Source organism: Adiantum capillus-veneris, chromosome 28, assembly GCF_014529385.1.
Source record: "Adiantum capillus-veneris isolate H3 chromosome 28, ASM1452938v2, whole genome shotgun sequence".
NCBI classification, from domain to species: Eukaryota; Viridiplantae; Streptophyta; class Polypodiopsida; order Polypodiales; family Pteridaceae; genus Adiantum; species Adiantum capillus-veneris.
The window spans coordinates 70,478,733-70,495,121 of NC_140958.1; the positions used below are offsets into that span (position 1 = coordinate 70,478,733).

Genomic DNA, 16,389 nt, shown 5'->3' on the forward strand with positions numbered 1-16,389 from the left:
AGTTAGTCAAGGTTCACACGGATGAAAACCCAGTGGATGCTCTAACAAAGAGTCTAGCCTCAGAGTGGTTCGTACATTGCATAGAGATGATGGGCGTAGGGTGAAGCTCACAATTTTGTACATTTGTACATAATAGCCCCTACATTCTTTAGCCACTTGGGCCACGTGGGCCTTCAACTGGGAGATTGTTGGCCCGTGGCCAGTTATGGACGAGCGGAATAATAAGTGGGCGACCGCCCACTTATTATTTTGTTCATAAAGATAATAAGGAGGATAGAGTGAAACCCTCTCAAGATCCACTAACAAGACTGTGTCTATTGTTCTTCTTCCCCTTCCCTCTCTCTGGCACTCTCCATCCCAGCTCTATCAAATGACCACTTCTCGACCCTTACTATTCTCAACTGAATCTTTAGTTCCCATAGTCAACCACAATTCTTCTATGATGGTGCCAAGGAATTCCTAAAAATACATCACACCCTTCCAATGGAAAACTGTTGAAATCGTCATGCCCTAAGTAACCCTAACAATGTAATGCCAATTTGCCTACGACAGTAGTTCCCAGCAACTTCAACTCTTGGTGTCGATAACATTGCATCCGTTTGTGGTCCCATGTCTTCAAGCTTGATTTCTAAAGTGAAACACCAATTCTGTTGAAATGAAGTTGGCCTCGCTATCACCGTCAAAGAAAATTATGGCTTTTGAATCTTTTACTTTGCGCCACGCCCCGTAGAGCTCTACACTCATACTGTCATGATCCTCAAGCGTCCCTATATAGTCTAGTACACTTCTGCCTTTGTTTTCCCCATCTCAGGGAACTTTGGTAAAACATGCCCCATGTCACCACATCCAGAACACTTTCCTTGTTTGTAGTATTCCGTCTTCTACTTGGCAAACAAATGAGGGATTTTGGGTTCCTTTTTTGCACCAACTTCTTGGCTTTCTTCTTTCCTTTTGAGGCGTCTTTCTCAACAACCTTGGACACTGGCTCGTTGATATCTTCTTTGGACAATAGCATTGAATCTCCTTCCACGGATTGCAAAAGTATCTTTCCATTTATTCCTTCACCTTTCCCGAAAGAAGCGGCCGGTAGGATGTATCCCTTTATCTCTAGTTGTGCCCTTCACTACCTCTCATATTTGTGTGTGTGTGTGTGAAACCAAAGATCAATTTGTCAAGGAAAAACAAGCAACATCAATGAATCAAGAACTTCACTTGTCAAAGAACAGTCCTAACATTTGCAATTTTTGATATACACCACACAAAATAGTAAATCCTCGAAATCAAGTACTTCACTTGTCAGAGCACAATAGTAGAATTAGCAATCAATGGATATACATGCCACTCAAAATAGGGAGAAAATTTGCATTTTTTATCCAATTAGCTTGACCATTGAGTAGAGATTTCATCTAAATTTTCCCCTAAGAATACAACACTTAACCTGCCGAACTTCACACTTTGCTTTCAAGTTTAAAACAAACAAGCAAAGCGTGACATAAAGGAAAGAACATTAATCCTGAAATTTCACGTACCAGCCTTTAAAGAGGTAGCTTGCGGATTAGAAGTTCAATGTTTTTCGGATACTTATGTGTCATAAAATCTAATATCTAACCAACCCAAATGATTTTCTCATATTAAACTGATCATTTAATGTGGGAGAATAAACGACAACAAGGGTTAAGGTATAGACATGTGCTTAAAGATCTATCGCAACACGTGGACAATGGAAAAGGGGCCCAAATGAGAGATGGTCTATCAAAGAGCAAGGCTAACCAATGGAGCATAAGACCTTAGGGTTAACTTCATTGAATACCTCCAATAGTTAGTGTAAAAGTCCTTTGAACTTAGGTAAGCTAGGGTCGAGCTTGAGGTGGGAACCCGACCCAAGATTGAGGTGGGAACCCGGCCCAAGCTTAAGGTGCTTGAGGTGCTTGACGACTGAGGTGCTTGAGATGCTTGAGGTGCTTGAGATGCTACGGTTGTACTTGAGGTGAGAACCTAACCCAAGCTTAAAGTGCTTAAGGGCGAAGCTTATAGTGGGAACTAGGCCTAAGCTTGAGGGGCTTAAGGTGTCAAAAGTCAAAGATCAAATCCCTATGGTGGGGGGGGGGAGAGCCCTGCATGAGGGGGGATGAAAGAGAACACACACACACCCTCACACAAGGCATGCCTAGTACAAAGAAAGCAAAGCGGACACTTGTCAAGTTCCTCCTCATGTTGCCCTTATGGTGTGCCTGAAGCCTATTGGTTGGCCACCCAAGGGGTCCAATGATAATTTAGGAGATTTTTTAATTGTCTTTGCATTTATCAAGTCCTCTGTCTCAAAGGGGAAAGGGGGACACTTGTCCCAAGGCTACCCTTGTTGCTTGTAATGCCTCCTTCTTGTGATTGGCTAGGCTTGGAGGGGTCCAGTGAGCTTCAAGCATGAGCTACAAGGGAAGGGGGGGGGGGGGGGGGGGGGGGGGTCGACAAAAGCAAGCTAGGAGGTATACTCTCCCACACACAGTCACACACACTCTCATCATGCATTGTGCAAAGTGCAAGAGCTCCCTCTCCTTCTCGAAGCAAGTAGAGGTTGAGTTCCTACACCAACACTCTTGGCTATGGAGTGCAAATCCAACCAAGAGCCATGCTTCAATGCTTAAGCTTGCCATCTTCTCCATCTTTATTACTATGCTGTTATGTATGCTAGCAAGAAGAGTTATGATAAGTGAGGAACTAATTCTTTCTCTTATGAAATGTTTCTTCTTCTTCTTCCCTACCCTCATTCCCTGCTAGCTCTCTCCACCTTCGAAGGTGTTTGAGGTCTTGGGACTGAGGCTTGGCATAGTTAAAGCTTTCTTCAAAGTTTATGTTATGCTTGTGATGCACAAGTAACTGACCACCCACTCTCACAGTCGTTACCACAACAAAAGGGCATCCAAGAGGGGCACATGTAGGTGGGTGGTTGGCCTCTCCGCTCGAGTCTCGCCCCGATTTTGTTACTCCACATTCACAAAGCCCTTGAACAAACCCATCAGCCTTGACTCACATGTGACAATGTCACCTCCACTTGTTGACCTACCCGTAGCAATCCCTAAATTTTCAAAAAATTCAAGTTCCTCGAATCCCTCCCAACTTAGGTCTCTTTATATTGGCCCCTCTACCCAATGAACCTAGAAGTGCTCGACGACCCTTCAATGATTGTATTAGGATGCCCTAGGATTTTGGGTACATAGTCCTGGTCGTTCTTCTTGTGCACTTTTCCCGTGTATGAGGAGAGAGGCCGGGAGTGCCTGACCGACTCCTAAAACAAAACAAAACAAAACAATTCCCAACCTCTTCCCTCTGTTCGGAGTCAGTTCTCCCTGACAAGGTGACCGGAGCTCCTGAGGGGGAAGTGTGGCCCATCTTGCTGGCGGAACGGGACAAGAAGGGTCGAGCTTTGCGCCAATCACTGCACTCTAAGAGTGCCGCCCCTCCACTTTCTTTAGTTAGCCGAGACACCAATTTCGTCAGTGGTCCTCTGGGCACTCTTGCAAGAGAAGAGGAAGAGACTTCCAAGCCCCGAGAGTGGGAATCCATGGCTTTAGCGTCAGCCATGTGCACATGTCACATGCTCAAACGCAGGTTTTGGTAACGAGTTGCTTGCCAGCACGCAGACAACATACCCAAGTAATTGTACTAGCATTTTCTGTATATATTTGCCTGCTTAAATAGCTACAGTTCTGGTTCTTTCCGTACATTTGCCTTTCTCTGTTCATCTCTGTAGTTTAGCCTTTTGCATGATGTGTATGCGTACCATGGATGACTAATTTATGTGTTGAATCGAAGGGAAGGGTGTTTCTGAGAGAGGCAACAGTGCATGTGCAAGCATAATAAATAGTACAGATATGCATCTCTGTTTTTTTTGCAAGGTGTGCACATTTTTCTGTTTTGTTTATCAACCAACGTTCTCGGTGTATGTTTGTGCAGAGAAAGGCAGGTATTCAATTTACAGGTTTAGAGGAGGCGTTAAGTTCATTGGAACAAGGGTTGGTCCAGCTTTCTTTTGAAAATTTTGCCAAGCTTTTGCACAAGTTCAGAAAGGAGAAAGATGGAGCACTTGTGTTGCGTCTGCATTCATACATGGTCAAAAATGGTTTGGAGAAGCATTCATCGCTTGGCAATCATCTCATTCCCCTGCTGGTGGGTATTGGTTGCATGCATTATGCACATGAGGTGTTTGACAAGCTGTTACATCCAAATGAGTGGTCGTGTTACCGTCTCATCAATGCCTACATCAACTATGGAAAACCCCATTCTGCCTTTGTTATTTATGACCAAATGCGTCAGCGCAGTTTTGCATACCCCTATGGATATATTTTTGTTGCCTTGCTCAAGGCTTGCACAGAATGGAAAGACTTTGAACGAGGCATAAAGCTGCATGTGGAGGTTGCCAGGCTAGGTTTGCTTGAAAAAAACCTCCATGTGGGCAGCACCTTGGTTTCTTTTTATAGCAAATGTGGTGTACTTGCTATTGCAGAAGAAGTGCTGCGCAAACTTCCTGTTCAGGATGTTGTCTCATGGAATGCACTCATCACAGGGTATGTTGAGCAAGGGCTTGGTATACAAGCCCTCAGGTGCTTCAAACAAATGCAAATTGATGGTGTCTTTCCTAGTTCCACCACGTTTATCTGCATTTTGAAAGCCTGTGGTAACTTGAAGGCCACTTCTAGGGGCCAAGAGATCCATGCTGACATTGAAAAACGGGCTTTGCGAAATGATAACCAAATGATTGGCAATGCCCTGGTTGATATGTACAGCAAATGTGGCACACTTGAGGTAGCCCGATATGTGTTTGACCAACTTCCCTCTCGAGATATTTGCACTTGGAACTCATTGATTGCAGGGCTTGCTGAACACGGGCATGCGGAGGAAGGTTTGAAGTGCTTTCAACAAATGAGACTTAGAGGGATCTCCCCCGATCTTGTCACTCTTTCTTGCAGCTTAAAAGTTTGTAGTATCATAGGTGCCATTCGTGAAGGGGTAGACATACATGCTGAAATTGAAAGGCTAGGATTACTAGAGAAGGATCTATTTGTTGGGAGCACATTGGTTGATATGTATGCCAAGGCTGGCTTGCTATCTAGAGCGCAGCAAGTCTTCGACAGGCTTTCAATAAGAGGTGTAGTCACATGGACCGCTTTGATTGCGGGATACGCAGAGAAGGGGCTTACTGAGGAAGCATTAACGTGTTTAGATCGAATGCGGTCTGGGGGCTACCTCCCAAATGCGATTACGCTTGTTTGGTGCTTAAAAGCGTGCCAAAATGCGGGCGCAACAGGTAAGGGAGAAGAATTACACGCTGAGATAGAAAGAAGAGGGATGTTGGAACAAGAACTTATGGGGAACTCGTTAGTGGATATGTATGCAAAGTGTGGTTTACTCGCCAAAGCATGCCAAACGTTTGACAAGCTTCCTTGCAGGGATGTAGTTTCGTGGACTGCATTGATGGCTGGGTTTGTCCAGTTTGGAGAAAGCAAGGACGTGTTCAGATTCTTCGACAAAATGGTAGTAGACAGGGTGAGGCCGAATTCAGTCACCTTTACCGTTGTTCTCAGTGCATGTGCCCGCATAGGCCTCTTTAGTACTTGTCAGTCGTATTTTGAGGCTATGCTTGATGATTATGGAATTCCTTCAGCAATAGAGCATTGCAACTGTGTGGTAAATGTTCTTAGCCGTGCGGGCCAAGTAGAACAGGCTTTAGCAATGCTGAAGCTCTTTCCTAGTCTTCTAGCTTGGCAAAGTGTTCTTGGTGCATGCAATCAATTGGGAAGCGTGGATTTTGGAAGAGAGGCCTATGAACATGCAGTGCGTTTGGATGAGAAGCACGCTCTAGCCTATGTGTTGATGGGTCACATTTGTGCAAATGACTGAGTTACACAAACATGAGTGCGTAAGGGGTGAATTACCATGAAGGCTTAGCTTCAGTCAATGTCCAGTTTAGTCATCACCGGCCATGCTGACAACCATGATGTTGTCTGCCGAGGACAAATTGGATGGGGAAAAACCTAATGGCTCATGGCATCTGGTACCTAAATCGATTTAGCTTTTCAAGTTGTTAAGTTGCTCAGTATTATCCTGCCTAGAAACAAGTGCTGATCAACATTATTTTGGAAGTATTCTTCTTAGTTATGTTGTTCTGGTCACAGCATTGGCACGTGTAACTGTGGACCGTCCCCTTTTTGAACTCACTTTGGAGTCCACATAGGTGTGCTCGCAGGTCTCCTTAAAAAAAAGTGTGTTTCCTGGTTAGGCAAAGGGCAATGTACCATTGGACTAGAACCACACAAAGGGTATACTCTTGACCACTATGAACTAGTGCATGCTGGAACAACAGAAGGATCACAAGGGGAGTGTACGCAAGGAGAAATGACTCGCGTATTTAAGAGCAAATGTTCCGTTACAGAGCTACTCTTGGAAATGTAAATTAAATCCGTCTATGAATCGCAGCTGCTCATATAGTTTTGGTTACATAGCGACCTATGGAAATGTAGATTGAATCCATAACATGGCTGCAGGTTCCGTGGGATGTTTAACATCGTACAAAGGATGCTCTCCCCATGATCTGTGGTGGAACAACAGAACAATCATGATGGGATCAAAATATGGAGACAAGTACAAAGAGAGAGAGATAGAGTCAGTCTAGTTGAATAACTTGACAATACACAAGTTCTAATACGAATTGATGGCCAGGGTCATTTACATGGTGTTCCATAACTGAAATTCAAGCATAGTTACTCATAACAGGAAACGAAAATGGGCATGAATTGCCATTCCTTGTAACTATGAATTCGAGTGTGTCCAAGTTTTGGTGCTAGGATTAATACTCTAATAAATTGGATAATGAATGGGCTAAAATGACCAGAATGCCTAATAAAGGCCAAATATTTGTGTAACTATGCAATGCAGACTTAGTACATGATTTGTGACAAGACAAGCTCCACCACCACCCTCCTCTTCAACGTAAGATGGCGAGTCCAATTCCAAGATGGTGAAGAAGATAAATTTGAAGTAGGTTGAGAAACAGGCTTGGTAGGATCTATAACACTTGTTGGTAGAACAAAACTCTGAGTTGATACAATCATGTTCAATATAACCCTGAAAAAGTGGTAATTAATATCAATGTCTCTAGTTTCACCCATCAGTAACTTGGAAAGCAGTGATATCTATTTGAAGTTGAATGGCTTGACTTTGTGCCTGTCCGAGTGCCTTGTTCTCAAATGCATGTACTTGAAAGTTTTTATGCCTCAAAATCAGCTTTTGATGCTCTTTGGGGTGTTCTTGGACTTTCTTATAGGTTACCAAAAGAGTGCTCCTAAGGAAAAAGCTCTCAAAAGGTTGTGATAACACGTTTTAGGGTTAGTGTGACGCCCTCGTTCGGGGCGTCGCGGAAACGGGGCCGCGCCGGCTCACCTGCGATGCAAACGGGACATGCAGGCAAGCAAACGCACATACAAGAACGCAACTTGAAAACTGAACGCAAGAGGGACACGAGAATGAGGGACGCGAACGAATGATCAATATCATAAGAAAGTGCCGAATACAAGGGACGCAAGTAATCACTTGAAAACGGGGCTGGCAAGTTGGGGGAAGTGGCACATACTTCCCTTATATACACCCTCGGGTTGAGAGAGCTTGACGCCCATGTCAAGCCGGGGTTTTGAGGAGTGCCGATACAAAAATTGATGCCGAGGTTTTGGGGCGGATATTTACAAGGAGGGGAGTTAGATGTTGCCACCAAAATGTCTAGCTACCTAGGGTGATACTAGTTACAAAGTGGGGGGGAGGACTACTCTATGTGGTTGTCATTTAGGAGGGGAGTGCCGATACAAAAATTGATGCCGAGGTTTTGGGGCGGATATTTACAAGGAGGGGAGTTAGATGTTGCCACCAAAATGTCTAGCTACCTAGGGTGATGCTAGTTACAAAGTGGGGGGGAGGACTACTCTATGTGGTTGTCATTTAGGAGAGGAGTGCCGATACAAAAATTGATGCCGAGGTTTTGGGGCAGATATTTACAAGGAGGGGAGTTAGATGTTGCCACCAAAATGTCTAGCTACCTAGGGTGATGCTAGTTACAAAGTGGGGGGGAGGACTACTCTATGTGGTTGTCATTTAGTGGGTTGTCCTCCTCTTCAGTTGGCATGTTGTAGAAGCACTGCACAAGGGGTCTCCCAAGTCGGAGCATGATTTCTTCAGGTACCCAAGTGCATTCCGTCATAGGGCGATTTCGCCATTTGACATAGAATAATTGTCCCCGGCGCCCAAAGCGCGACTTTAGGATGGCCTCTGGCTCATGTGGCGGGCCATCCTTTACATATTCGGGGAGGCTTCTACCATAGGTGTTATCCGGCACGAACCTTTTGAGTAGACTTACATGGAAGGCGTTGTGGATGTTGATGTGTGATGGGAGGTCCAGCTTGTAGGTGATGTCGTTGTAGGACTTCGGCACTTTGTATGGCCCATAGTAGCGGTGGTTGAACTTCGGGGAGAGGCCTTGAGGGAGGGTGATATTCTGGGAGCTGACGAGGACTAAGTCACCTTCTTGGAGGAGTTCGGCAGGCCTGCGCTTTTGGTTGGCGTATTTGGCGATGCGTACCTTGCTTTGCTCGAGACTTTTCTTTGCCCTTTGCATGCGGGTTTGCCATTGTTGAAGAAACTCTTCACATTCCAGATCCTGGGCATGCACGTTGCCGGTTGCCAGTGCAAGAGGTGTGATGACTTCTTTACCTGTGGAGAGCTCAAAGGGGGTGTAGCCAGTGCTGCTATGGATGGAGTTGTTGTAGTGGAATTCCAGTTCGTCCATGTATTCGGACCAGTCCTTCTAATCTGCTTTGACGTAGCTGCGGATGTAGTCTTCAATGCCTTGGTTGACTCTTTCAGTCTGGCCATCGGTTTCTGGGTGGTAGGCAGAGGAGAAGCAGAGCTGGGTTCCTAGCAGCTTGAAGAGCTCGCGCCAGAGGTCGCTGAGGAAGCGGGTGTCGCGATCAGAAACTATGGCTAAGGGGAGGCCGTGGTATTTGAAGACTTTGGCGAAGAAGTGTTTGGCTACTTGGTAAGCTGTGACGGGAGGCTTTGCAGGTATGAAGTGAGCTTGCTTGGTGAAGTAGTCGACGACCACCATGATGGTAGTGTGGCCGTGGGAGGGGGGGAGGTTGACGATGAAGTCCATACTTACCATGTCGCAAGGCCGGGAGGGTGTTGGCATGGGGTGGAGGAGGCCAGCAGGCTTGACTCGTTGAGCTTTGACCAGTTGACAGGTTGGGCAGGTACGCACGTAGTCGATTACGTCGTCCTTCATCTTTGGCCACATGTAGTGTTGATGGAGTTTGTCATAAGATCGCTTCTGGCCCCCATGTCCAGCTAGCTTGCAGTCATGAGCCTCCCACATGAGATCTTTCTTGAGCTCTGGGTCATTGGGAATGTAGATTTTTCCATGCGCATAGAAGAGGTTATCTCTGACTTCAAAGAGACCCACTGCCGCTTTACCAGATATGTGGTCGTGGAGCATGCGGAGGACAGCAGGATCAGCTTTCTGAGCGTCGAGGATGCGTTGGCGTAGCGTGCTGGTTGCTGAGGAGATAGCGTTGAGGGTAGGCATTCGACTGAAGCGAGCATTTCCTTCTCATGTGTAGTCCATCTTGTTTCTACATCGGTGAACTTGTGAGATTCGTAGGCGATGGGTTGCTGCTCTTGCATGAGGACTCCACCAATGGCACCATCGGAGGCATCTGTATGTACTTCAAATGGTTTGGTGAAGTCGGGTAGTCGGAGGACAGGGGTACTACACATGGCAATCTTCAGGTTCTCAAAAGCTTCTTCTTCTCTGGGTGTCCACTGAAAAGGTTTGTGGCCTTTGGTCATCTCTGTAAGTGGGGCCGCAATCTTGCTGAAGTCGCGGATGAATCAGCGGGTGTACTGACAGAAACCCACAAATTCTCGGACTTTTTTGATGGAGGTCGGTGGGGCCCACTTGATGACGGCGTCGACTTTCTTAGGGTCCACCATAATGCCTTCGGACGTGACGATGAAGCCCAAGAACTCGATTTTCTGGACAGCGAACTCACATTTCTCAAGCTTTGCATAAAGTTGGTGTTCCCGGAGGCGCTGGAGTACTACTGCGGCATGCTTCTGGTGCTCTTCTAAGGTCTTGCTGTAAATGAGCACATCATCTATGTAAGTGATGAGAAAGTCGTCAATCATGTCACGGAAACTGTCGTGGATTATTCTGCAGAAGGTGCCAGGACCGCCGGTGAGACCGAAACCCAGGACAAGCCATTCCCAGGAGCTGTAGCGTGTGCGGAAGGCGGTCTTCGCAATGTCTTTAAGAGCAATGCGGACTTGGTGATAGCCTGAGCGGAGATCGATGCGCGTGAAGTATTTGGCACCCTGTAATCTATCCAGGAGGTCTTCCATGAGGGGAACTGGGTACTTGTTTTTGATAGTTATTTTGTTGAGGGCCTGATAATCCACACAGAGCCGCATCGAGCCATCTTTCTTCTTGACGAACAGAACTGGGGCCCTAAAAGGAGAGCTGCTAGGCCGGATGAAACCTTGATCTTCCAATTCCTGGAGTTGCTTCTTGAGCTCTTTGAGCTCGGTGTCGTTCATGCGGTAGGGGGCCTTCGCCGGGGGTGTGCTTCCTGGGATGAGGTCAATTTCATGTTGAATTTGACGAGGAGGGGGTAGGCCGGGGAGGAGTTCTGGAGGCATGAAATCCTTGTACTTCTGAAGGATGGGGGTACGGGAGGGGTCACCCACTTTGGCCGGCTCGATGCTGATGGAGTTGAGCCTTGCTGTGGGCTGCTCCTTTGCCTGCATTATGCAGAGGTGAATCTGAGCTCCTTTCTTGAGGGCCCGCTCTGCTTGCTTTGCACTCATGAGATTGAGTCTGGGGGATGAGTGTTCTGGAACTTTCTGTTTGCCTTTCATCGCTGCTAACTGAGCAGGGTCTTGGCGGTTGATGGGAGGCGAGTTGGTTTGAAGATGCGCCTGGCGGGTGAAAGCTTGATTTGTTGTGAGTCTGGCGCCTTGTACTGTCACTGCTTTGCCCTGATTATTTAGCAGTAATTGGTCCACCTTCATGCCTAGTAGTGCAATGAGGTACTTGTCGTTGAAGGAGAGACCAATGATTGCCTCAAAGTCGTCCATTGGGACCACTATGAAATCAAGTCGACATGTGAATTCACCCAACTCGATCCTGACTTGACGAGCTGCCTTGACATTGTTATCCTTTCCTTGGGCAAACTTTACTGTCGTTTCGTTGACGGTGGTGAGACGTAGGCCCAGGCGCGCGGCACATTGTGGCGAGAGAAAATTGTGTGTGGCGCCTGAGTCTACCATGATCCATTGTTGCTGGGACCCAATTGTTGCTTGGACATATAAGTTCTGAATGTCCGTTATTGCCGCGGCCATGCATTTCGGGTGGAGGGAAACTGCTCCAATCCGGGGTTGCTGGTTAGCAACAGGGCTAGCCAGTTCTTCGACGCTTATTCGGGGGGGGGGGGGGGGGGGGGAGGGTGGTTCTTCTATCTGGAGGGTGTTGACCCTGCTAGATGAGGAGGCTGCTTGATTGCGTTTGCGTACACAAGGATAGTAGGGGCCATGAGAAATCCTGCAGTCACGGCACCAGACACGATCGGGGCGCGGATTGTTATTGTTGCCTTTGTAAGTATTGGAGGAAAAATTGCTAGATGTGGTGCTGTAGGAATTGCTCGCCAAAGAGCTACGTGGTGGTGAGCGGGGCTCGTTGCTTTTGTAACTGGGTATAAATTCGCGGCCTCGCCCGGCGGGTGGGTTAGACCAGTTATTGGAGGCAAAATTGTTGGGGCGAGGGTTGTGTGTAATGACACCTGGGGTTGAGTTTGTATCTCGTAGCTTTTCGGCCATGTTGGCGGCCCCTTCCCAGGTGTTGGGATTCTGCTTCTCTACTTCGCGACGGGCCCAGGGTTTAAGACCGTACAGGAATCCATGTAGCCTGTCTGCTGTGTGCATAAGTGGAAGTTGAAGCATCAGGCGGCGGTACTTGACAACGTAATCTGATATGGGGCCGTCTTGGCGTAGATCGCGCCACGAATCTCTGACTTTGTTTCCTTCATTCTCTGGGACAAAGTAGCTGAGCATGTCTCTTTGTAAGTCGTCCCAGTCCTCCCAATGCTTGGATGGCTGTTCAGTGAGGAACCACACATAGGCGTCGTCGGCCAGGAAGGTTTTGGCCACTTGCACCCATCAGCGTCTACCTATATTGTTCCACTGTATGTAGTCTTCAACCTCACTGAACCACTTGTTGAGTTCCAGTGAGGTGCGATGGCCTCTGTATTTCTCTGGGGGAATGGGTTTGAATTTGCCCAGTTTATTTTCATCTTCTAGAGTTCTCTCAGGGTTGTAGTAGCGCCCTTCACTTCGGTCATCCATGTAGCCTTCATCTTCGTCGATTGTCTCCAATCTTCTGGGTCGCGGTCGTCTTTGTGTGTTTCGCCGCGTGTTGACATTACTAGGCCCCGGGCGGTCTTCATGTCGCTGGCCTAGCTGTGTTTGCAGTAGGTCGCTCAGATTAGCGGACATCACGTTGATTTGGTGTTCTACGGAGGCCATGATGCGTGCCTCCAGTCATTCTTCCATTGATTCTTGTTGGTCTTGTCGCGACTTCTTCTCTTTGTTCTTCTTCGGGGCTCTATGCAGTTCCGGTTCCGTCCTGTATCCTTCTTCATCTTCTTGATTTCCCGCCATTGGGGTGCTCTTGTGGCCGGAGTCGAGGAGAATTCAAAAATATTGAAAAACTGGGAAACTGCGAGAAAACGGCTTGAAAAACTTTGAAAACTATGAAACAGTGTACAAAAGGGTCCAAAACGACGAAAACTGCGAAAAACGGCTCAAAAACGGTGAAAACCGGTCCCAAACGGTGTAAGACGGGGCAAAACGAGGTAAAACACTGAAAAACGATGGGGAACGTGGAGAAACGCGTCAAAACGGGCCAAGAATGCGGAGAACGCGGTGAAAACGGGGCGAAACGCGGGTCAAACGAGGCAAAACGGTGAAAAACTGTGAGGAACGTGGAGAAAACGCGAGGAACGGGGCAAAACGGGGCATTCAGGCAAGGGACGTGGTGAAACGGGGCAAAACAGGGCAACACGGGCCGAGAACGCGGAGAAAACGTGGAAAAACGAGGCAGACGGGCCGAAAACGTGGTGACAACCACGGGCCACGGGCCGACGTCGGGTCGGCGGGGATTCGAGCCGAAGCTCTGATACCAAGTGTGACGCCCTCGTTCGGGGCGTCGCGGAAACGGGGCCGCGCCGGCTCACCTGCGATGCAAACGGGACCTGCAGGCAAGCAAACGCACATACAAGAACGCAACTTGAAAACTGAACGCAAGAGAGACACGAGAATGAGGGACGCGAACGAATGATCAATATCATAAGAAAGTGCCGAATACAAGGGACGCAAGTAATCACTTGAAAACGGGGCTGGCAAGTTGGGGGAAGTGGCACATACTTCCCTTATAGTTAGGGTTTCCATCAACTCCTACTTGCGCACTTAATTTTTCTTGGCAAATATTTCTCTTTAAAATCTCCTCAGTTTTCTTCCTAGGAAACTTTGGTACAATTTCTCTCTCTTAAGTATAGTTGATTTTCTCTCTATACTCTTTGAAATCTTCTCTCTAGATATTTTGGCAACTTTTTCTCTGTAAATTCTCTCCCTAGAATCTGAAAACTATTTTCCTCTCTCTCTCTCTCTCTCTCTCTATATATATATATATATATATATATATATATATATATATGTCATCCTATCAAGGACATAACCCCTTATGCCATAATCCACACAAATGTGCTAGCACTCGGTGTTTAGAAAAAAGCATGTGCGATAAGATTCTCCACCTACCATTCCTTATCCCCTACCATCCTTATCCTCCACCTCTCTCTACCTTTTGATCTGTCCACTTTGTAAAACCTCGTGGGATGACATCATCGCTTACCCAAACGAAAAGAATATTACCGACGACATAATCCCTTATGTCATAATCCACACGGTTGTGCTAACACTCAATGTTTAGAAAAAAGCGTGTGCGATAAGATTCTCCATCTACCACTCTTTATCTTCCACCTCTCTTTACCTTTTGACTTGTCCACTTTGTAAAACAATAAACCACCTTGGATAGTGACACCCACTAGTGCAAAGTAATACCCACTCATGTAAAATGAGATCCACTACCTTACCCACCAAAGCGTTACCTTGAGCCTCAAGCCAAGTCTTTCCAATATAAAGGAGCCCACGCCTCATTGTAAGACCATCTTGGGTTTGAGTTCTAGTTTTCCCTCATCCATCTCGGATAGAGTCTCATTACTCATAGTAAGCTTAGCGTTAACCATTGTACAAACCTTCACAAATATAAGCTTTTCCCTTTCATGTATCGATCCCCTGCACATATAGTGTATTTCGTTTGTTACATTTGTAACCCTTTTGATTCATAATACACCGCTTCTGCCTGCAACTATATGGTGTGCGTATTTTGTATACATATACATATATATCGTATCATCTCAGAGTAAGTCTAGTTGTATCTCATAGTAGAAGTCTCGTCTCAAGCTTAGCATAGCCTCTTCTATACATTTTCATATCGATTCCTTGCACACTCTTGTATTACACGTTTTCTATTTAGCATCATACTACATACCTTCCACTTGCCTCTTGCCCTTTGTGCATATGCCAAGTTCTTCTCAAACTTTGATTTGAAAAGAGGATTTTAGCAATTCAAAGTACACCAAAAAGACAGTTGTAAGACAACTTCTGTGGTACTGCAAGGTATGTTTCAATGAATATCCATGCCCATGGGATCAATGAATGCTCCATGCGAATGCCAGCTAAGAGTAGAAATTATCTTTGGCCCTATCAAGGATTGCTGCTTATTTAGTACATCTAGAGGACATCTTGATATACTCTAAAAGTATAGAATTAACATTTAAAGAAGCTTTCTTACGCTCTTGGGCATTACATGACTAGTTTTGTCCTATGCCGAATGTAGCTTCACGCTAGAAGAAGCTAAATTTTAAAGGGTAAAGATTTGCAATGGATCCATAAAACTCGAAGAGCATGTGTTAGCCAAAATTGCAAACATTCCCAATCAACTAAGGAATGTTAAAGAGTTTCAGATTTTTTTGGGATGTCTTAATTGGATAATTTGGAACATTTCTTACCTAGCTACCCTTACAATTTTTTTTTCGAAAGCTTCTACATAAAAATAGTTCAAAGAAATGGGATGCTTTATATACTAAAGCTGTCGAACTAATGAAGATGATATGCAATCAGCTCTCAAGTTGCCTAGTGACAAACAACTTCTTCTTTATACAGATACTTCTCTCAAAACATACTGTGCTCTATGAAGAACGTTCGAACAAAAGTTTCTTGGTATGTAGATCTGCCAGTGGCACCTTTCTAAAGGCAACACAAAATTACACGTTTGCTCAACAAGAAATACTTGTGACCAAACTCAGCATCAAGAAATTTTGGCTCTTTTTATTAAGAATTTTTAAAATTATCCACATGAATCTTGATAAGTGCTCCATATTTCTAACATTAAAAAATACCAATGAGCAACCAAACTCAACGTCGAGAAATTCTATCTCTTTTTATTGTGATAAATTTCTTATTCTCTGCATGGATCTTAATAATTCCCTCAGATTTCTAACATCTAAAAATGCCAGTGAAGACAAACATCTATTGCGATATGCATCCTAGTTTGCTCCATGGAACTACACCTATGAACGTATTAAAGGTTCAAAAAACCCTTCTAAGCCAACTCCTTTCAGAAGCAAGTGGAGTGATATTAGTGCTTAGCCAAGCAACAAGGATCTTACAAGTGACATAATCACTTATGTCTTTTATACCATTGCTTAGCCAAGCAAGGAGAATCTAACAAGTGACATAAACACTTATGTCATACGCCACGGCTATACTAGCATTAGGTGATTAGAAAAAAGCAAGAGCGATAAGATTCTCCACCTACCACCACCTTTTGACCAAGGAATCCCAAACTTTGAGTGAGGGCTTTTTCGAGCAGTGATAAAATCGACCGAGTTAATGAGAGGCACTTTATCAAAACACACATAGCCAAGAGTTCCTATAAGTCACTCATTTATTCACTCGAGAGACTAAATAAATTGGCCCCAGAATTCCTGAAGATGGCGGTTAAGTTTAAGAATGGCTATGCTAAGCAAGAGGCACGTGCTAACAAGCTTGACATTGGATAACTCTTGATCTTGTTCTTTCTTGTGTTTTCTTCTAGCGAGTAAAAGAAACCTCATAGCTTTTCAATTGCCCAAAGGAATTTTGTAAGTTTGTGAAGATCATTTTTCCCAAACACTGGTC

The 16,389-nt window shown here is 45.6% G+C and overlaps 3 protein-coding genes across 3 annotated transcripts; 1 reads left to right on the forward strand and 2 right to left on the reverse strand.

The window, feature by feature from the left end:
* The first annotated feature begins 3,244 nt into the window (after positions 1–3,244).
* Positions 3,245–6,819, forward strand: LOC147420646 (pentatricopeptide repeat-containing protein At4g18520, chloroplastic-like). The gene is made up of 2 exons (XM_086504866.1): positions 3,245–3,651; positions 3,952–6,819. Exons 1-2 carry the CDS (start codon positions 3,586–3,588, stop codon positions 5,893–5,895), a joined length of 2,010 nt encoding a protein of 669 aa, XP_086360992.1. The 5' UTR covers positions 3,245–3,585; the 3' UTR covers positions 5,896–6,819.
* A 1,297-nt stretch (positions 6,820–8,116) lies between these two features.
* Positions 8,117–8,656, reverse strand: LOC147420647 (uncharacterized). The gene has a single exon (XM_086504565.1). The coding sequence runs from the start codon at positions 8,654–8,656 to the stop codon at positions 8,117–8,119; it is 540 nt and encodes a 179-aa protein (XP_086360691.1).
* Positions 8,657–9,927: 1,271 nt separating this feature from the next.
* On the reverse strand, positions 9,928–12,363 carry LOC147420648 (uncharacterized). The gene has a single exon (XM_086504566.1). The coding sequence runs from the start codon at positions 12,142–12,144 to the stop codon at positions 9,928–9,930; it is 2,217 nt and encodes a 738-aa protein (XP_086360692.1). The 5' UTR covers positions 12,145–12,363.
* Between the last annotated feature and the right edge of the window lie 4,026 nt (positions 12,364–16,389).